At 35.5% G+C, this 22,402-nt stretch overlaps 1 protein-coding gene across 1 annotated transcript; it reads right to left on the bottom strand.

Moving 5' to 3' along the window:
• Positions 1-19,031: 19,031 nt before the first annotated feature.
• On the bottom strand, positions 19,032-19,950 carry LOC149499107 (uncharacterized). The gene is made up of 2 exons (XM_089721939.1): positions 19,768-19,950; positions 19,032-19,400 (listed from the first exon to the last, which is right to left on the bottom strand). Exons 1-2 carry the CDS (start codon positions 19,948-19,950, stop codon positions 19,032-19,034), a joined length of 552 nt encoding a protein of 183 aa, XP_089578065.1.
• Between the last annotated feature and the right edge of the window lie 2,452 nt (positions 19,951-22,402).

The following is a 22,402-nucleotide window of genomic DNA, read 5'->3' as shown; positions in this document are numbered from 1 at the left end:
TACGCATACTCATGGGCCATCCCCAAAAGGATTAGGGATGGTTTGCGGTAACAGGGAGGACGCTTTGGCTGTCCGTCGACATAATCAAAGAGACCTACCGATCAGTACTACTTGCTATCCAGACTCAGAAGTTTGAACAGAGAGAGAAGAAATTCATTTGAAATTCATTTTTTATGCAATGGAGAAAAAGATTCTCAATTCGTGTAAATAAATAATCAAATTTAAATGATTTAGAGTAAAATTCAATTAGGTCCAAATTCTCCTTATTAAGCATTCTTGAAGAAAGAATACTTAATTTTTGTTGGGGTACCCTGCAAAACAAAGCATAGTAAAATAATACCCTAAAGAAGGGCAGGTTAGTTTACACAACAATCGTAGTCCACTTTATGCAAAATGATTACATAGTACTCCCCAGCAGAGTCGCCAAACTGTGAACCCCTCCCCCGAAAACATAAACATATGATGCATACGACTAAGGGCAGAGATGCACGTGAATGTGTGAGTCGCCACCTTGTTTAATTATTTTAGGGTAAACTAGGAAAAAACCCTAAGTTGACTCCAATTTTAATTAAGCTAATTACTAGATTAATTATCCCAATATTTAAGGCACAATCTACGAACCCGAGGTGGATCCCGAGACTATGTCATGCTGATTAACTAACCAATGAATGAATGCTTTGCAAGGTAAAAGGACCAATGAAATGTTTAAGTGATTTCGACTTGCCGCCCGGGGTTAAATCCCAAACGTGCCTACGTACTTCCGTTTGAATGGAAGATCAAAGTTAACGTAGTTCGATAGGCCTTTTTTAAAGGGCTTTGAATGGGTATGCTTAATGCATGAGTGTGTGTATGCTTCGTGCATTTTGTTTAGGCATTTTGCCAAAGAATTGATTGATTTGATTAGGCGTTTGTTGCCAAAAATGTTGATTTAAGGCTTTTTAGCCAAAAGGATTGATTTAGGCAATTATTGCCAAAAGTCGATGTGATTTAGGCGATTGTCGCAAAAAATGATTGATTTTAGGCTTTTAGCCAAAAGATTGATTAATTCAAGGAATTTTGCCAGGACTTTGTTTTAAGCAATTTGTCGCTAGAAATGATTAATCTACTTATAGGCAATTTGTTTGCCAAAAGTGATCAATTGAATTGCAATATAGGCAATTTATTGCCAAGAAAAACGTGTTTAATTAAGGCTATTTAGCCACAATTATTGATTAATTGGACTTAAGCCGGACTGTTCGAAAGAAAGGCGATTATACCATAGTCATTAATTGACTAGGTACTTTAAGCCAATATTGTCGGATTTAGGCTTTAATACCACGATTATCAATTAACCAGGCGTTTAAGCTTAATCATATCTAACTAAGGCAGTTTGTTTGCCAAATTGATGATGTGGATGCATTTATGCAGTTATAGACTTAGGAGTAGAAGAGAATATGAATGAAATGCTGAAATTAAATAGACAGGGTTTCGTTATTACCTGAGTTAATCGGCGACCGCTTCTTAGCTTCAGCTTGAAAACTCCAGATTAAGCTCCTCGTTAGGGGAATATTAATTAAAATTAATTTAATTTAAGTGGCCAAATATCACAACAGCAGAGTAATAAAAAGCCTATACTAAAATGCAGAAAAGCAGTAAAAGAATCGCAAGGAGCATAGGGGAGAAGGAGCGTCCGTCAACACAGACTGAGTGAGTAAAAACGGAGTGCCGGGGCTGTATTTATAGCCGCCGCCATGTCCGGCGGCCTCCGTGGCCGCCGGCCGGCGCCGCCGCCGTGGCTGGCGACTGCCGCCGTCGTGGCCGTCGGACTTGCTAGTCTTTTCATTCCGGAGGCTTTTCCGGCCTCCAAAAAATATTCCTGGACCAGTTCTGTGATCCTCGTAATTTTTCGGACGTTTCAAGTACCATATTGGTATACTTTCGGTGAACTTTCCGAATGGCCTCCAGTCCGGCCGGACTGTTTGCAGTCCGGGAAAACGGGCTTTTTGAGCCTCAAAATTTGGGTATTCACAGTTTACTGCGTAGCCTCCTCTAGGTTGGTGTGAGGGGACGACATTTTTGGTGGGTCAGCTTCGTGGGGTGCTGATTGAGGCCCTGACCCGAGAGAACTTCCTAGAGGACCAGGTCAGGACACTGCAGGATGACCTTAGACGCTGCTAAGGTCCCGAGTTTCTGCTTTTATTTGCCCTTTTTAGGATAGACCATTCATTTTTGGCTTTGGGTAGTCTAAGGACTAACGTTATAGTACTCTTTTTTAGGTTGATGCTGCTTTGATAGCAACATCTTCTTTTATAAAGCCTTGACCATATTATTATTGAAAATATCGGATTTTTACTTCTGCGAGTTTGCTTTGCTTATTTTATCTGTCTGCACTGGATGCATGGTTCATAGTTACACCGGTTGCCTATTCTGAGTGAGTTTGCATTAAATGCCTTTTTTTGATTTTGCATTGACTGCTTGTCTTGAATTTTTTCTAGTATTTCTAATTTTGGCATTTATTGCTCTATATTTACTGAATTGTATTGGAAGTTGTGCTGATCGCCCATCTCGAGTGAATTTGCACTAAATGCTTGTTTATTCTATCTGACTTGAAAGCTGTACTGACTACCTGTGTTACATTGAATTGAGTTGGACTTCACTGAATTTGCACTAAAGATTGCATCAGTTGCCTGTTTGTACCAATCATTGCATTGGTTGTCTGATTCTTAATCTGAGTCTTCTGGTTTTGGCACTGGTCGCCCTGTTTGTACTGAGTTTGCACCGACTATCTGATTTATAATTTTTCTCTCATTTTGGCGCTGATCGCCCTGTTCATAGTGAATTTTACATTGAATTGCCTGTCTGATTTGTTTAAGTTCTGCAATATTTGCATTGACCACACTGATTGCCTGATTCGTAATATGAATGGTATCTATACTGAATTGCACCGGGATTTGCATTGACTACCTGTTTGCACTGATTGCCTATTTCTTCTTGTTTCATATGAAAATCACGGTTAGTTAACTAGAATAATTATGCATGATATATGAGTGCCCTTTTGATCATTTGGCTTAATTTCCAGGTGAATGCTTTCAGAGAATGTGGGCTTGGATTGCCACATCATTTTGAAAATTTTACAATATAAAAAATTACTGGTTTTTGAGTAAAATAATCAATTTTCTAGAAAAGTCTTTCCTTTTGATCCGAAAAAGTTTTCTTTCTTTTTTTCTTTTTTTTTTCCGGGAGAAAGAAAAATCCAGAGAAAGCAGACAATCGGTACCGAGGTGCCTTATGTAGGCACCGAAATCCCCTAAACTGGTACCATTTTGGTACATCGGAGGGCCAAATCGGTACTAAATTGGGTCTCATTGGTGCCTATCTTGGGCATATTAATGCCGGCGCATCCCAGAGGCCTGCAGTTGGAGCCTTATAAATACCTCATTTATGGCCTTAAAACGATGTCGTTTTGTGCCCCGAAGCACGATTTTTCTGATTTTTCAAACACTCTGCCCGTAAATGCAACCGTTCATCAGTTATGGCATGTAAAGATGGACCAAGAGGTTGGCAAAGGTCGAAAAGATTAATTTAAGCCGGTACGGTATGACTTTTTCGATGCCTTGAGAGGCTTGCCGATTGACGAGCATTTTAGATGCATGCCTACACCTATAGGATCCACAAGCTCAAGTGTTTCGATTTGGCATGCATTACGAGGAGATTTACTCGACATATGAGGAGTTTGCAGCTTTATTAGGTAGTGATTTTGAGAGGGCTCCGATGGCTACACCAACCGGGATTGGGTTTTTCAAAAGTTTCATGAGGATGTTGAGCTTGTCTGTGGCAGAGGCTAGGGAGTTGGTGGTGGACAAACGGGTTGATCTAGCAGGGGTTATTGAGCGGTATTTGGATCCACCATCATAGATTCAAGACCCGAGCTCTAGTCTTTTGCTTGGTGAGCACCTGCATACTGACTGGTTCAATTGGTTGGGGTGACCTAAGGGTGGTCGACTTGGTCCTCTAGATGGAGCGGGGAGTTGGCATAGCTAGCATAGCTTTGGCGGAGACTATCCTGAGCCTCGATCAAGCTTATAGAGTAGATGGGATTTGGACAGCTAGCCCGATCCTACTTCAGGTAAGCATTCTCAAATTACCTTATTTTCATGTTTTAGCTAGGGTGCTTTCTGAAAAAAGGATTAAGTTTTAAATTGCATATGGATGCCTATTTTAGGATTTGAATAGTGGGGGTAGAGTCTGATCTTGCATGCTTTTAGGGAAATGCTTGAGTATTTAGATTAGGGTTCAGCTGAATCTATGGGGCGAGACGGTTTTGCATATGAATGCCTGTTTAGATTTGGATAGTTGAGGAGGCAAAATCTGGTCTTGCATGCTTTCAGGGAAAGGCTTGTGTGACATCCCGACCCGGCAAAGCGAGCCTAAGAGGGCAGGTAGAGCGAGACTCCTGGCTAGCTTCTAGGATGGCAGGCTAGCTAGGGTAGTGGAATGCGGGACACAGGAATGAATCGAATCATATATCGAAAAGGGGGAACTAATCATTAGAGGCGCCTTTTGGTGGAATGGCTAGAGAGTTGGAAGAACTCCGGGTTAAGCGTGCTCGCTTAACAGAAATCCTAGGATGGGTGACCTCCTAGGAAGTTTTCCATTTCACCTACGGGATAAAACCGTGTGGATCATGCCAATCTTGTATAGGGGATTTGGCTTGATCCAAAGTGGACAATTCCTTTGGTGATTAGAGTCGGGCGTGAAGCTGGCCTCCCAACCTGGTGAGCTGGACTAGTCACTGTCATAGGACAATCCCTGATCATATGCTCAGTGGATCCACATCTAAAGCAAGGTTTCGTAGTGCCCCAACCCACTCCGACATGTCTCCTGCCACACTGAATGCAAATTGGTAGGCCTGGCCATGCAACACCCCCGCCACTAGCAACAGATGTAGCCGGAGGAGCTGATCTCGTAAATATACCCCGACCAACTTGATTTAAGTAATAAATCTTAGAGAGTGAAGCTAGAGAAGTAATATTTGGTGACTAATTTCAAGGAATTTGGTGATTTTCCTACTTGGGTCAAGTAAGTGATTTTATGATAAGTTATTTATTTTTGGGTTTAGAGTTTTCTTTTAGCATATACATGCTTAATCATGCTCCAATTACTTCTTTTCTTTGTTTTCTTTGTTTGATTTTGAGTTTCTTACATGTAGAGGGTGGAGAGCCTTCTACCAAGGATAAGGGCAAGACCAAAGCTTGAGAAGCTTTGATTCAAGCTTGTTAAAGCTTGTTTTGAAGGTTAGTGTTTATAAACACACTTATCTCACTCAAATTTTTGATTTTGTGCCTTTATGCTAGCATGTGTATATTTTGGGATTTTGTATGAAATGATTGATTTGTTGAATTTTGGTTCCAATAATATGCTCTTATTATGTGGTAGAAATTTCTACCTTGTACCTTTGTTGGTCATGTTCTTTTCATGGTTGAAGAAAGCTGAATTTGGGAAAAATGGGTTATTGAATGAGATTAAGGAACATTTTTCGATCCTTTATAGTTTCCATTTGTGTCTGAGTCCTTTATAAAAGGTGTAGGTCTACTTCTTAGCTTTCCAACCCATCCTCTTGTGTCCAATTTGGAGATATATAGCTCAACTTATGATTGAAACACCCAAACTGACTCTATTATGTCGGGCCATATGCATCACTGAATTGAGTGCCCATTTTGACCACTATAATGACAAGATTAGGTTCTGAGTTCTTCATGAAAGTTGTTTCCCTATGTGTTGAGACTTTCTTGGTTCTGTATTGGTTTAATTTGAGTGTTTGGTTAAGTAGGAATTGAATAAACATTGGACTTGGGTTTGTTGAATCAGGTCTGGTCTGCTGATCTGTGTTCCTAGATTTTGTTTGCTATCTTACAGATTGATCTGGGCTATGGTTCCTTCATACTATTTGTAGCATTTTGTCTTAGCTTTCTAATGTATCTAATTTCATTCAATTTGGGGATCTGTAACTCAAGTTATATCTATAACTCAAGTTATGTCTTAAAAACCCAGCAAAGGTCAAGGTTATTTTAATGCTGGAAATTTCCTATGCCTTGAATCATAAGTTTATTTGGATAAATGTATGTATGAATCATGTGTGATGAGGTTCTCTTGATTATTTGTATGTTTGAGGATTGATTTGTCCAAAATAAGATATAAGTTTGAAAAGTGTTATTGTAGATATGTTTAGATGGATATAAATGGGCAAAATTGTTGGACATTTTGGGATAAAGTGTGGAATTAGTTTAGATAATGCATGATGAGGATAGAAATGGATACCTTGGTGCATAAGAGTTATGTTAGTATGCTTGGTTGGAGAAGGAAATTTCCTCCCCTTGGTTTTCATTAAGAGGTAGGGTGGTAAGGCTTACTTAATTATATTTTTTTTTGTATGGTATGCTATCTATATATATATGACATAAGTATGATTATTTTGATAATTTTCATTTGTTTAGAGTTTTAAAAAAATGGGTATTTAAGGTGTATGTGCTTTGAATTTTGAATAAAGAAAGTATGATTTTATATGATAAGAATTTTCTTATGACAAATTTCATTATGACTTTAAGAAAGTTTTAAAAGAAAAGGAATTTCTGAGAAATTTCCTATATTAAGTAATTATGTTGAAGTATGAAGTTTTCATGAGTCACTTAAGTTCAAAAGTAAGCTTATATTATGAATTTAAGAAGACTAAAGAATAAGACAAGTTTTATGAGAAGTGCATGTGTTGTTATTGGAGTTTGATGGGGCTTGGAGTTTGAATTTGGGAGTGCTTTGTATTTATATGTTGGCAACTTCTATTTTTAGGGGAAACTCTTGCAGTTTTTCTGTAGGACTCTCCTAAAGCATTTTCAAAATAAAATATTATTACTTGCTAAACTTGTGAATACTAAGTCACTTCTAATTCATAATATGATTGTATGATTTCTATGTAGGTTAGGACGGTGCCTCCGGCACCGAATGTGGCATCCACTGTCGGGTCTTTCGAGATCGGGCGGCGGGTGTTACAGCTTGAGTTTTAGATTAGGGCTCGGCTGAATCTGTGGGGCGAGAGGGTTTTGTATATGAATGCCTATTTAGATTTGGATAGTAGAGGAGACAAAATTTGGTCTTGCATGCTTTTAGGGAAAGGCTCGAGTATTTAGATTCGGGTTTAGCTGAATCTATGGGGCGAGAGGGTATTTGCATCTAGATGCCTGTTTCATCTTTGTATTATGGTGCAATTTCTTGCATTGCAAGTCTGGTTGAGGGATCATTTGGGGGTTGTAGAGTCACCATGACATCGTCCATATGAGCCATCACAGTACCGATCCAGACGAGTCGTGGTGAGACTCGGGTTAGAGGATGAGTGGCTACAATGGTTGCTGGCGCTGAGGCTGAATTAGATCTTGTGGAGGTATGACTGGTATGAGATTAGGAGGTTTCTGGTCCGGTCGGCTGGGTTTGAGATAGCTTATCTGCTTGGCATGGATAGCATCACAATTTATCCTAGTTCCTTTGCTGATGAGACAGATGGGGCATGTTCAGGGGTTGTCACCAGTTGGAGCTCTTTTCCAGGATACACTGATTTCTCCGAGGATCACTGTGGCCATACTAGGCGATTGGTCAAGAGGGCCTCATATGGTTGAGGCTGGAGCTTCTGGGGGCGGGATTGCTGCTTATCAGGATTGGTGTGTGGCTGAGCATGATTGACGTTAGACTTTGGGCAACTATTGAGACCATCCTAGACTCTACCTGACAGGCTGTCCCAGAGGTTTCTGAAGACTCTAGGGATGTACATCTGAGGTAGCATAGACGACTTGCTTAGTCCTTCAGTGCATGCTGACCTTATCTTGATGGGGTAGGATTTTCATTTTTTGATTTTTGATTTTTTTTACTCAGCTCGTATTTTTGTTAGGGCTTTGAGATAGGATGCTGACCCATGATGTATAAGGGGTTCAATTGACATTTTAGACTTTTAACACTCTAGATATTGGACACAAGCAGATAGCAAATAGATGATAGAGATAGATGCCTAGATGATAGGGCTTTTATGATTTTCTTTTTACATCACCTGTACTGATCTGGGATATGTAAAGAGGGAATCATGTTGACACTTTTGGAAAGGAAATATAGTTTTATCCTTCATGAGATTACTGCTTTTGAGCCTTAATTTTTGCCTAAGCCGCCCTTGTGGGTTTTCAACTTAGCAGGCTGCCCTAACTTTTGCCTAAGTCGCCATTGCAGATTTTCGACTTAGCAGACTCTTACTGATTTTGCCTAAGCCACCTGCCCTTACAGGTTTTCAACTAAGCTTATTGATTATTTATATATATATATATATATATATATATATATATATATATATATATATTTTATTGTTTGGCACTAAAGATCTGGAATTTTCATAAAAAGGGCAAAATATATTTTTATTATTATTGTGATTGCCCCCACAGGCTGGGCTACCTACGTATCTTGTACTCTTGGAACATATTTCTGAGAGTCAGGTCACCGTAGTTCTATTTTATAATGACATAAAAGGGGCAATAATTCTGGTGCTAATGCCTGCATGCATTCACACAAAGTATCTTTTTAGCTGATCCAAGTTGCATGGATTGGTGAATTCATTGTAACACCCGCAGCCCAATCCCGAAAGACCCGACGGTGGATGCCACATTCGGTGCCGGAGGCACCTTCCTAACCGACATATAAATCATACAACCATATTATGAATTAGAAGTGACTTAGTATTCACAAGTTTAGCAAGTAATAATATTTTGTTTTGAAAATGATTTGGGAGAGTCCTACAGAAAAACTGCAAGAGTTTCCCCTAAAAATAGAAGTTGCCAAACATATGAATACAAAGCACTCCCAAATTCAAACTCCAAACCCCATCAAACTCCAATAACAACACAATAGCACTTCTATAAGTTCATAACTACATAATTCCTCAATAACATTTTAATATTCGTCACATAAATACATTCATTATATACATATATATAATATTTTATATCCAAACATTAAATAAAATCTCATGCTTATCTCCAAATATATACACCAAACTAATTTATCATCACATGCTTAAGTTATAATTCAAATAACATAATCTCCGAAAAGGTAATAATTATACATGTCATGATTCTTAAGTACATCAAACTAATTCTACCACTACTAAAATAGTCTCTTCTGTTCTAAATCTACTCTTCTGATCTTCAAGTAGCAACCACGTACTTCAACCTGCGCGTGATAAAAATCAACGCGCTGAGTATAAAACTCAGTGGTGCTCATAAATGACAAACTTACCAATGTTGCATTGGCACACACTTAAAATATAAATTTTCATCAAAAGAACATACATTTACATTTATAGCAAAAGAAATATCAAATAAACTTATAATTAATAACATAAGTAATTTAATTCTTCCAAATCATAAATTCATTACTTGGACATTTATTATACCAATACACAAACTATTTATTTTAAAACCATGCACCGAAATATCATGCTGTGAAAATTCATTTGATAACATAATCATTTATTTCCAAACTAAGGTTTACTGAAATATTATAATCTCATTCATTTAAGTGCCTTAAAAATATTTTCCAATGGCTCGCATACGCTTAGGAGAAAGAGAAGCAGATAGGTTTTCATAACTTTTTCATAATGGCCTTAGGTCGCCAACCTTTTCATAACATATAGAGCGCGTCGGCCCTAACATAAGACACCCACGTGCCTAGCATATGATCATAGCTTCTTATCATAATGGCATCAAATGCCGAGCATGCTCATCATACATAAAATCAAACCACGCATCAAATTCACACCAAGTATATTAGAGCCCAAAATCCTCGTTTTAATTCTTAATTCATAACACTTCTCATAAAACTTGTCTTATGCTTTAGTCTTCTTAAATTCATAATGTCAGCTTACTTTACAAAGTCAATAACTCATGAAAAATTCATATTTAAACAAAATTACTTAACTTAGAAAATTTCTTATCATATGAAACCATATATGTAAGCTTACTTTAGAACTTAAGTAACTCATAAAAAAACTTCATACTTAAACATAATTACTTAATATAGGAAATTTCTCATAAATTCCTTTTCTTTTAAAACTTTCTTAAAGTCATAATGAAATGTAGCATAAGTAATTTCTTATCATATCACATCATACTTTTCTTATTCAAAATTCAAAGAACATACACCTTAAATACCCATTTTTTTTAAGAACATACACCTTAAATACTTTTCAAACTTATGTCTTATTTGTGTCAAATAAATCTTAAAGTATACAAAGAATCAAGAGAACTTCATCACACATGATTCATACCTACCTTTATCCAAATAAACCTATGATTCAAGACATAGAAAATTTCCAGCATTAATATAACCTTGACCTTTGCTGGGTTTCTAAGACATAACTTGAGTTCTAGATCTCCAAATTGAGTGAAGTTTGATTCATTAGAAAGATAAGACAAAAGTATACAAATGTTATCAAGGGACAACAGCCCAGATCAATCTATAAGATGGTGAAAAAAGGCTAGGAACAGTGACCAATAGTCCAGACCTGATTCAGCAGAACTAATTCCAATGTTTATCAAATTCCTACTTATCCAGATGCTCAAATCAAACCAATCCAAAACCAGAGAAGTCTCAAGACATAGGGAAACAACTCTCATGAAGAACTCATAACATAATATTACCATTATAGTGGTCAAAATGGGCACTCAATTCAGTGATACCTGTGGCCCGTCATAACAGAGTCAGTTTAGGTGTTTTAGCCATAAGTTGAGCTATACATATCCAAATTGGACACAAGAGGGTGGGTTGGAAAGCTAAGAAGTAGACCTACAACTTTTATGAAGGACTCAGACACAAATGGAAACTAGAAAGGATCGAAACATAGTCCTTAATCTCACTCAATATCACTTTTTGTTTTTTTTTCCAGTTTCAGCTTACTTAAAGCATATACAAGGTAGAGATGTCTACCACATACCCAATACTCATCAAACATCATCTTAAGAGCATAAAGTAACAAAGAATAATAAGAAAACTTAAGCCCTTTTTCATCAATAGGTTCTGCCACTCTTGGAAAATGAAGAATAAAATATTTTTCTCATCAATTCAACATATAGACATGCTTAGAAATCTCCCAAGAACACATTTATACCACCAAAGTTCAATAATCAAATTATTTCATATAAAATTCCCCATTGTCACAAAATAGTATAAACTTCACAAAATCAAAAATTTAAACAAGGTAAAAGTGTTTATGAACACTTACCTTAAAAATCAAGCTTGGAACACCCAAAAATCACCAAATCAAACCTTAGTCTTGCCTTTATCCAACTTAGATAGCTCACCTTGTCCTAACAAAAGAAAATCCTCAAATAAACTCAAAACCCAAACCAAAAGGCATAGAAAAATGCTATGAGAATGAAAGGATCCAAAATCCCTAATTAATTCCATAAATCAAACTCAAAATCACAAAATCTACTTACTTGAACTTTAGCTAAAACTCAAAAATTCTTCAAATCCTTAAGCTCCAATACAATGAATAATCTTGAATCTTCAAGAAGAATGTCTTGGATTGAGTTCATATGGTCTAGTTAGAGTGATTTCTTGTGAGAAATTGAAAACAATAAGGGAAGAAATGAGAGGGTGAGTTTCGGCCAAGGAAGAGAAGAAAGAAAGAAATTCACGTTGAAGAGAGGAAGAAGAAGGGAAAGTGGTTGCTCAAATAATTGAGCAACAAGGGTATTTTAGTCTTTACTCTACATTGGATGGCTAAGATTGAGTCATGTCAATGGTAATCTAATCCAATGGCTAAAAATATTCTCCAATGTATTTCCTTCAAAATATTATTTATCTTCACAAAAATTCTCAAATTGAATCCTTCAAATAATTCCTCTAATTTCCTTAATTAATATAACACCATCTCAAATTTACTCTATAACAATAATTATTCTCATTTCCTTAATTAATATAACACCATAATTCACTATTCACTAATTATCTAAATTCTCTAAAAATATTCATTACTTACTTTCTACCTATAAAAATCATGTATGCATACTCCAAAAATATTAAATAAAATATAATACATAGATAGTAATTTTTCTGGACCAAAATAATATCAATGTCCGAACTGGTAGTACTATTCACAGACCGGTGGTACTATTCATAGACTGATAAATCACTATCCATCCATAGTTAATTATACTCAATATCTACCTCGGGTCTAAATAAAATATTATGCCCCTCTCTGTAGCACCATTCATGACCCGATAAAATAATACCATATAAGATTCGAAAATTTTTGGGGCGTTACAGCTCTACCCCCCTTAAAGAATTTCGTCCTCGAAATTCGCTTGAATTAAGCAATTACAAATCTCATAATATTTTTACAACTTAATTTATTCTTCCTTAATCGGCTATCACTTACTATCCTGTACGTGATTCTTCCAAATGAACACCCATAATAGCAAATTTAAACATTTTAATCTCATAATTATAGCATAAACTTATTATGCATACAAACCGATTAGATCCTTAATATCCTTTTTAATTCTCTTATATGAAAAATCCATAAACGGCTCTTATTCTATCTAGCAATCAATCCAATGACCTATATAACTCACATACCAAACATATCATCATATCAGATACATATCAAAGCATTTCGGTTAAATATCATATTCACAGATTTGCACATAAAGCATGATGAGATTATATGAACATATCCTGAGATCATATAGCTTATTCTCATAACTGTGTTAATAACTTTATTCCATCATGATACTTAATCTCAAACACTGTCATGCATATATACATCTAGTCATACATGCATACTTGCAAGTTCCACTCAAGAAAAAAAATTAAACCAAAGGTCCAAATCTCAATACATAAAAACACAATCACAAAGTTATGCAAATCATGCAATGTGCCATATAGACTATCTCAACTTGACCATTTATCCCTAATGATTTGGTAGTTCCATCCAAATAGAGCTCACTAAGTCATAGCAATTCCACTTTTTTTTTTTTTTTCAATCATAGATATCTCACATAAATCCATAAACCTTCTATGACTTGTAAATACTTCTATTAACTATTAACCAATCTTTTCTATCGTAACAATGATCACTTATAAACTCTTGATCATTATTATTATTATTATTATTATTATTATTATTATTTTACATATTCATGAAATCCCAAAGTATAGAAATTCTTATCATGTATATACTATGATGCATCATTATTTCTATTACCATCAAATCTTAATAACCATGAGTCCTAATTATTCAAAAACTCTAAATAATGACTCTCATCTCATTTCAATCATACTAATTCATACTCCTTCACATTTCGGTCATTGATTCTTTTCTTAATATTCATACAATAACATGACTAGATCCATACTTACTTATCTAATTTCTTGGGATACCATCAATCCAATAGTTGGACAACTATCTCTCCATGTTTGATGTCATTCATTAATTCACTTAACCATCATGGTCTAATAGTTATATAACATAATTATCTTAATTTCTTTGTAGGAGTCATTTACTTTTTCTCGGATCATAGAATCTCTCATTAAACAAAAATCTTTATTTATAACTTACATACCATCTCGAATTCACCAAATACTTTAAACATCAAAGGACTAAATCTCGTTGAATTTAATTCATACTTATATCATATTAAACCATAAGCTGCTACAATTCATACAAGATCTACTACTAGGCTCATAAAGATTTAAGTAATTTATTTCTTCCTAAGAATCACAATTCACTTTTCTTATAACCATAGTAATTCATAATGGCTTTAAATAATGTTTCATTCACCAACAGTATTTCTTATGAAAAATACTTATCACCTATTATTATAGCCAATTACATCAAATCATTCATCATTTAAACCTTATAAATATCATTTATGTAAATCCACCAATTAATATACCTATTCTTTCCAGAAAAATGCTTCTCTCAATAGTCATAATAACTTCCATTAACCAAAATCATGTAAACTCCATGAATTACATATACTAAAATCAATACTCCAATTTAAATATATTCTAATGTCCTTAAATCCAAATCATTTATTTTTCTTATTAGATAACACTAGCAACTCATCCTCAACATACTCCTTCCACAGGCACATGTAATACATTCATGGATTTTATGTATGCATTTCACATTCAACAAGTATTAAATAAAAATAGCATACTTTCATCATTTAACTTCCACTTAACATTTATAATCTTAATCATGCATAACTTAACATATCTTCTTGCCCACACAACCATACATGTTCACACTTCAGCTTACATACTTAACTTATACACATAAATGTGATTTTCATGTTTCATTCGTAAAACCAATATATTTTACAGTCCATGAATCTATACAAGTGAGTTCATTTTAATTTAGAAAATAATATTTTTGTTTATCAAACTTTATACAATCACACTTGAAAATTTACTTAATTAATTTTTTTTTCTATATCCAAAGTATTCAATAGAAGGGAAAAATCATCATAGTAAAATCATTTATCCATAAGCAACACATAAAAAAAATATATGCCTTTTATGGATTCAAAATTAACAAACCTTTTCACAATCACGCATGCTATCAATATCATGGATACAAATCAATTTCGAAATAAATCTCAAATATACTTATAACATTTAGAACTCATATCAACTCAAGAAAAGTACACAAATCCTTAACGCTTCAATAATATTTCATCTCCAACCCTATCCATTATTCACTAAGAATTTCCTTCATGAATAATTCATGCAAATGGTCCAGAAGGATATAACCAATAATAACCTCGATATATACTCTGCTTCTGATGACACCATTCGCCAATGGCTGGTTGTTTCCAATTCAAACCAATATGGCATGTATTTAACTTAAATTATTCATACTCTCACTTCAAAATAGATAAATTCCTACACACATACACATATAGTCCTAGAACCGCCTAAACCTATGCTCTGATACCACTAAATGTAACACCCACAGCCGAATCCCGAAAGACCCGACGGTGGATGCCACATTCGGTGCCGGAGGCACCTTCCTAACTGACATATAAATCATACAACCATATTATGAATTAGAAGTGACTTAGTATTCACAAGTTTAGCAAGTAATAATATTTTGTTTTGAAAATGATTTGGGAGAGTCCTACAGAAAAACTGCAAGAGTTTCCCCTAAAAATAGAAGTTGCCAAACATATGAATACAAAGCACTCCCAAATTCAAACTCCAAACCCCATCAAACTCCAATAACAACACAATAGCACTTCTATAAGTTCATAACTACATAATTCCTCAATAACATTTTAATATTTGTCACTTAAATACATTCATTATATACATATATATAATATTTTATATCCAAACATTAAATAAAATCTCATGCTTATCTCCAAATATATACACCAAACTAATTTATCATCACATGCTTAAGTTATAATTCAAATAACATAATCTCTGAAAAGGTAATAATTATACATGCCATGATTCTTAAGTACATCAAACTAATTCTACCACTACTAAAATAGTCTATTCTGTTCTAAATCTACTCTTCTGATCTTCAAGTAGCAACCACGTACTTCAACCTGCGCGTGATAAAAATCAACGCGCTGAGTATAAAACTCAGTGGTGCTCATAAATGACAAACTTACCAATGTTGCATTGGCACACACTTAAAATATAAATTTTCATCAAAAGAACATACATTTACATTTATAGCAAAAGAAATATCAAATAAACTTATAATTAATAACATAAGTAATTTAATTCTTCCAAATCATAAATTCATTACTTGGACATTTATTATACCAATACACAAACTATTTATTTTAAAACCATGCACCGAAATATCATGCTGTGAAAATTCATTTGATAACATAATCATTTATTTCCAAACTAAGGTTTACTGAAATATTATAATCTCATTCATTTAAGTGCCTTAAAAATATTTTCCAATGGCTCGCATACGCTTAGGAGAAAGAGAAGCAGATAGGTTTTCATAACTTTTTCATAATGGCCTTAGGTCGCCAACCTTTTCATAACATATAGAGCGCGTCAGCCCTAACATAAGACACCCACGTGCCTAGCATATGATCATAGCTTCTTATCATAATGGCATCAAATGCCGAGCATGCTCATCATACATAAAATCAAACCACGCATCAAATTCACACCAAGTATATTAGAGCCCAAAATCCTCGTTTTAATTCTTAATTCATAACACTTCTCATAAAACTTGTCTTATGCTTTAGTCTTCTTAAATTCATAATGTCAGCTTACTTTACAAAGTCAATAACTCATGAAAAATTCATATTTAAACAAAATTACTTAACTTAGAAAATTTCTTATCATATGAAACCATATATGTAAGCTTACTTTAGAACTTAAGTAACTCATAAAAAAACTTCATACTTAAACATAATTACTTAATATAGGAAATTTCTCATAAATTCCTTTTCTTTTAAAACTTTCTTAAAGTCATAATGAAATGTAGCATAAGTAATTTCTTATCATATCACATCATACTTTTCTTATTCAAAATTCAAAGAACATACACCTTAAATACCCATTTTTTTTAAGAACATACACCTTAAATACTTTTCAAACTTATGTCTTATTTGTGTCAAATAAATCTTAAAGTATACAAAGAATCAAGAGAACTTCATCACACATGATTCATACCTACCTTTATCCAAATAAACCTATGATTCAAGACATAGAAAATTTCCAGCATTAATATAACCTTGACCTTTGCTGGGTTTCTAAGACATAACTTGAGTTCTAGATCTCCAAATTGAGTGAAGTTTGATTCATTAGAAAGATAAGACAAAAGTATACAAATGTTATCAAGGGACAACAGCCCAGATCAATCTATAAGATGGTGAAAAAAGGCTAGGAACAGTGACCAATAGTCCAGACCTGATTCAGCAGAACTAATTCCAATGTTTATCAAATTCCTACTTATCCAGATGCTCAAATCAAACCAATCCAAAACCAGAGAAGTCTCAAGACATAGGGAAACAACTCTCATGAAGAACTCATAACATAATATTACCATTATAGTGGTCAAAATGGGCACTCAATTCAGTGATACCTGTGGCCCGTCATAACAGAGTCAGTTTAGGTGTTTTAGCCATAAGTTGAGCTATACATATCCAAATTGGACACAAGAGGGTGGATTGGAAAGCTAAGAAGTAGACCTACAACTGTTATGAAGGACTCAGACTCAAATGGAAACTAGAAAGGATCGAAACATAGTCCTTAATCTCACTCAATATCACTTTTTGTTTTTTTTTCCAGTTTCAGCTTACTTAAAGCATATACAAGGTAGAGATGTCTACCACATACCCAATACTCATCAAACATCATCTTAAGAGCATAAAGTAACAAAGAATAATAAGAAAACTTAAGCCCTTTTTCATCAATAGGTTCTGCCACTCTTGGAAAATGAAGAATAAAATATTTTTCTCATCAATTCAACATATAGACATGCTTAGAAATCTCCTAAGAACACATTTATACCACCAAAGTTCAATAATCAAATTATTTCATATAAAATTCCCCATTGTCACAAAATAGTATAAACTTCACAAAATCAAAAATTTAAACAAGGTAAAAGTGTTTATGAACACTTACCTTAAAAATCAAGCTTGGAACACCCAAAAATCACCAAATCAAACCTTAGTCTTGCTTTTATCCAACTTAGATAGCTCACCTTGTCCTAACAAAAGAAAATCCTCAAATAAACTCAAAACCCAAACCAAAAGGCATAGAAAAATGCTATGAGAATGAAAGGATCCAAAATCCCTAATTAATTCCATAAATCAAACTCAAAATCACAAAATCTACTTACTTGAACTTTAGCTAAAACTCAAAAATTCTTCAAATCCTTAAGCTCCAATACAATGAATAATATTGAATCTTCAAGAAGAATGTCTTGGATTGAGTTCATATGGTCTAGTTAGAGTGATTTCTTGTGAGAAATTGAAAACAATAAGGGAAGAAATGAGAGGGTGAGTTTCGGCCAAGGAAGAGAAGAAAGAAAGAAATTCACGTTGAAGAGAGGAAGAAGAAGGGAAAGTGGTTGCTCAAATAATTGAGCAACAAGGGTATTTTAGTCTTTACTCTACATTGGATGGCTAAGATTGAGTCATGTCAATGGTAATCTAATCCAATGGCTAAAAATATTCTCCAATGTATTTCCTTCAAAATATTATTTATCTTCACAAAAATTCTCAAATTGAATCCTTCAAATAATTCCTCTAATTTCCTTAATTAATATAACACCATCTCAAATTTACTCTATAACAATAATTATTCTCATTTCCTTAATTAATATAACACCATAATTCACTATTCACTAATTATCTAAATTCTCTAAAAATATTCATTACTTACTTTCTACCTATAAAAATCATGTATGCATACTCCAAAAATATTAAATAAAATATAATACATAGATAGTAATTTTTCTGGACCAAAATAATATCAATGTCCGGACTGGTAGTACTATTCACAGACTGGTGGTACTATTCATAGACTGATAAATCACTATCCATCCATAGTTAATTATACTCAATATCTACCTCGGGTCTAAATAAAATATTATGCCCCTCTCTGTAGCACCATTCATGACCCGATAAAATAATACCATATAAGATTCGAAAATTTTTGGGGCGTTACATTCATTGCCATCTATGTCGGACAAGATGACACCGCCTTCGGAGAGAATTTTCTTCAATATGTAGGGGTTGCCCAATTTGGCCAAAATTTACCCCGAGGATCTTATATCAGAGCTCTAATTTCCTTGAGTATGAGGTAACCTTCTTCTAGTTTCTGATCCCAGATTCTTTTATTAAAGTGTATAGCTATTCTCTACTAGTAATTCTTTTATTAAAGTGTATAGCTATTCTCTACTGGTAGCTGTGAATCTGATTAAGAGCCTCTAATCTCTTATCATCAATATCATTTAACAGGTTGTAATACTTCTAGACCCATTCTGCTTTGGGCAATTGACTTTCTTTCATGACCTTGAATGATTTGATTTGAACTTCAATAGGGAGGACTGCTTCCATCCCATATACTAGTGAATACAGTGTCACCCCGGTAGGCGTTCTGATGGAGGTCGTGTACCCCAATAAGGCGAAAGGCAAATGTTCATGCCCATTTTTGTGATTGTAAATCATCTTCTGGAGGATGTTCTTGATGGACTTATTGGTTGCTTCCACTGCTCCATTAGGCTGAGGCCAATATGGCAAAGATTGATGATGCTGAATCTTATACTTTGTCATTAAAGTGGAGAACTCTTTCTCAAAGTGACACCCATTATCTGTTATAACTTGAAAGGAATCCCGTATCTGCATATGATGTTTGTCTGGATGAACTGAGACACTTTGCTAGAGTTCAAGACGTGATAGGAGGCAACTTCCATCCACTTATTAAAGTAGTCAATGGCTATCAAAGTGTACTCATGCTGATTGGAAGACATAGGAGTGATTCTACCAATCATATCAATTCCCCAAGTTGCGAAGGGCCAAGGTGTAGTAACAGGGTGAAGAGTTATTGGGGGCATCTTCTGAAGTTAGCATAAATCTTGCATTTGTGGCATTTCTGGACAAATTTTGCACAGGTTGATCATATAGTGAGCCAATAATAACCCTGATTGGTGATCTTATGGGCTAAAGCCATTCCATTCATGTGGAGGCCTTCTTCTCCACCATGTACCCACTCCATTATCTGATAAGCTTCTTTTTCAGTTACGCACTTGAGATGTGCCTGATTCCATGTTCGTTTATACAAAATGCCATCATAACCTTTCGATAATTCCCGAAGAGTCCTCTTGTCAGATTTAGAGGCACCCTCAGGATATTCTTCCTTTTCTAACCATGTCTGATATCTTAGAACCATGGTTTGCCATCAACGAGCTGGAGATTGCAGCAATAGGCTAGCTGTTGATGAATCTGAATATTCAAAGGCTTGATGACCATGTCAGGACTGGCATCAACCATGGAGGCAAGAGTAGCTAGTGCGTTGGCAAATTCATTCTTAGCCTAAAGTAAGTAATGCAATGACAATTCTTCGAACTGCTGAGCCAACTGATCGAGGCGTCGAAGGTATGGAAACAAAGGCTGCTCTTTGATCTTCCATTTCTTTAGTGCTCGAGAGATTATCAGGATGGAGTCCCCGTAAACTGTTAAGCGCTTAATCTGAATACTCAATGCTACTTCTAACCCTGCAATGCATGCTTTGTATTCTGCCTCATTATTAGTGACCTGAAATGTCAACTTAATACTGAAGGGTAATCACTCCCCGCTTGGAGTTACTATAACCACACCAGTGCCGCAACCCTGATAATTAGTAGCCCTGTCAAGATACATCTTCCATTGGTCTATTTGAATCGGGAGGATGTCTTCATCTGGGAACCTATCGTCTGCTATTTTCGGCATCACCGGGGGACACAACTAAGTGATCTGTTATCACACTTCCTTTGATTGTCTTCTTGCAACAAACCTCAGATCAAATGTTGCAAAGAAGGAAATAAAATGTCTTTATCTAGGAACCTGACGTCTGCTATTTCGACATCATCGGGGGGCACAACTAAGTGATCTGCTATCACGCTTCCTTTAATTGCCTTCTTTGCAACAAACCTCAAATCAAATGTTGCAAAGATAGTAGCCCACTTCGCCATCTTACTATCTAGAACCGACCTCTCCATAAGAAATATTATGGGGCTCTGATTAGCGATGACATAAGTGGTGTAGGAGCAAAGATAGTGCTAGAGTTTAGTGCATACCCATGCCAAAGTGAGACAAAGCTGTTCGATCTTGCTATACTTCAATTATGTCGCCAGCATGTGCTTACTCAGATAGTAAACGGAATTCTCCTTACGGGAGTCTGGCCCTTCTTGTGCCAACACAGCCCCTATGGCTTCATTAGTGACTGATAGATAGAGGAGAAGTGGCTTTCCGGGCCTTGGAAGTTGAAGAACTGGAGGGTGGATTAAATAAGCTTTGATCTATTCAAAGGCTTTTTGACACTGGTCATCCCAAGTCTTTGGGGCATCTTTCCTCAACTTCTTGAAGATTGGCCCATAGTTTTACTAATTGTGAAACAAATCGACTAATATATTGATTGAAGGCGGCCCATAGGTTTTCTGTCTTAGGAGATTCCTTGTCTAGGATGGCTTTAGATTTTGATGATCGATCTTGATTCCTCTCTTGGAGACCATGTAGCTTAGGAAGATACTAGACAGAGCTCCGAAAAGACATTTAGTAGGATTAAGCTTCAAATTATACTGGTGGAGCCTAGAGAAAAATTGTTCGAGGGCAATTAAATGGCTTGGCCCGTCCCTGGTGTGGACAACCATGTCATCAACATACACTTCTATATTCTTTTGTATAAGGTCATGAAAGATTATGGTAGCCATCCTCTAATAAGTTTCACCGATATTCTTCAGCACAAATGATATGATCTTGTAACAAAAGGTACCCCATTCTGTGATCAATGAGGTCTTCGGCTTATTCGGTGGATTAATAGGTATCTGATTATACCTTGCATATAGGTCCGTGACTGAAATCACACTAGATCTTGCCATTTTATCGACAAGCAGGTCAATGTGGGGCAAAGGGAAGTCATCTTTGGGACATGTCTTGTTCAAATCCTGGTAGTCGACGCAAATTCTAATCTTGCCATCTTTCTTAAGAACCGGCACTATGTTGGCTAGCCATGTCGAGTAATCTATGGCTTCAATAAAGTTGTTTTCTAATAGCTTGGCTTTTTCCTCTTTAATCCTGAGGGAAATCTCCGATTTCTGCCTTCGAAGCTTCTACTTTACTGGTTTGATGTGATCATATGTGGGGATCTTATCCACGATAATATCGGGGTCTATACCGGTCATGACACTAGCTGCCAATGCGAAGCAATCTAAATACTGCTTGATGAGCTCTGTTAACTCCTATTTACAATCACATTCATGCACAACAAATGTATGTTTTGGTTCATTTTCCGTGCCAATATTCATTTGTTCTTTTGTTATTTTTTTCTTTTTCTTCTTCATTTTCTATTTTGCCAGCAATCTCATTCAGCGTAGAGAGAGGGTAACAAAAAAGCTAAAACTTTTCATTGGTGATAAAAGTGCCATGGTCTGCATCTACATTAAGTTCAACAAAAAGATCCCCTAACTCTGAAAGGCAAGATAGAGAAGACACAAAAGACTCAGAATTAGACTCTGAACAAGACTCTGACTCAGGTTCTGCTTGTGACTCAGACTCAGGTTCAGGCAGGAGAAAGGTGAACTACTCTACGTGCTCGTCCAAGTACCAGTTCTGAAGGGGTAATTGGATAGATTAGATAAGGCTTG

The sequence above is a fragment of the Jatropha curcas genome, chromosome 1 (assembly GCF_041381405.1).
Source record: "Jatropha curcas cultivar XTBG-Jc1 chromosome 1, XTBG_Jcur_1.0, whole genome shotgun sequence".
In the NCBI taxonomy this organism is placed as follows: Eukaryota; Viridiplantae; Streptophyta; class Magnoliopsida; order Malpighiales; family Euphorbiaceae; genus Jatropha; species Jatropha curcas.
The sequence above is the reverse complement of the archived record's forward strand: the minus strand, read 5'-3'. Positions and strand labels throughout refer to the sequence as shown.

Bases quoted from the DNA above. Each gene is read 5' to 3' on its own strand.
- LOC149499107 (XM_089721939.1), bottom strand. From the start codon at position 19,950: ATGGTTCTAAGATATCAGACATGGTTAGAAAAGGAAGAATATCCTGAG. The intron at 19,401-19,767 runs GTACATGGTGGA...CATCATATGCAG, and splicing joins CTTATCAGATAATGGAGTGG to ATACGGGATTCCTTTCAAGT.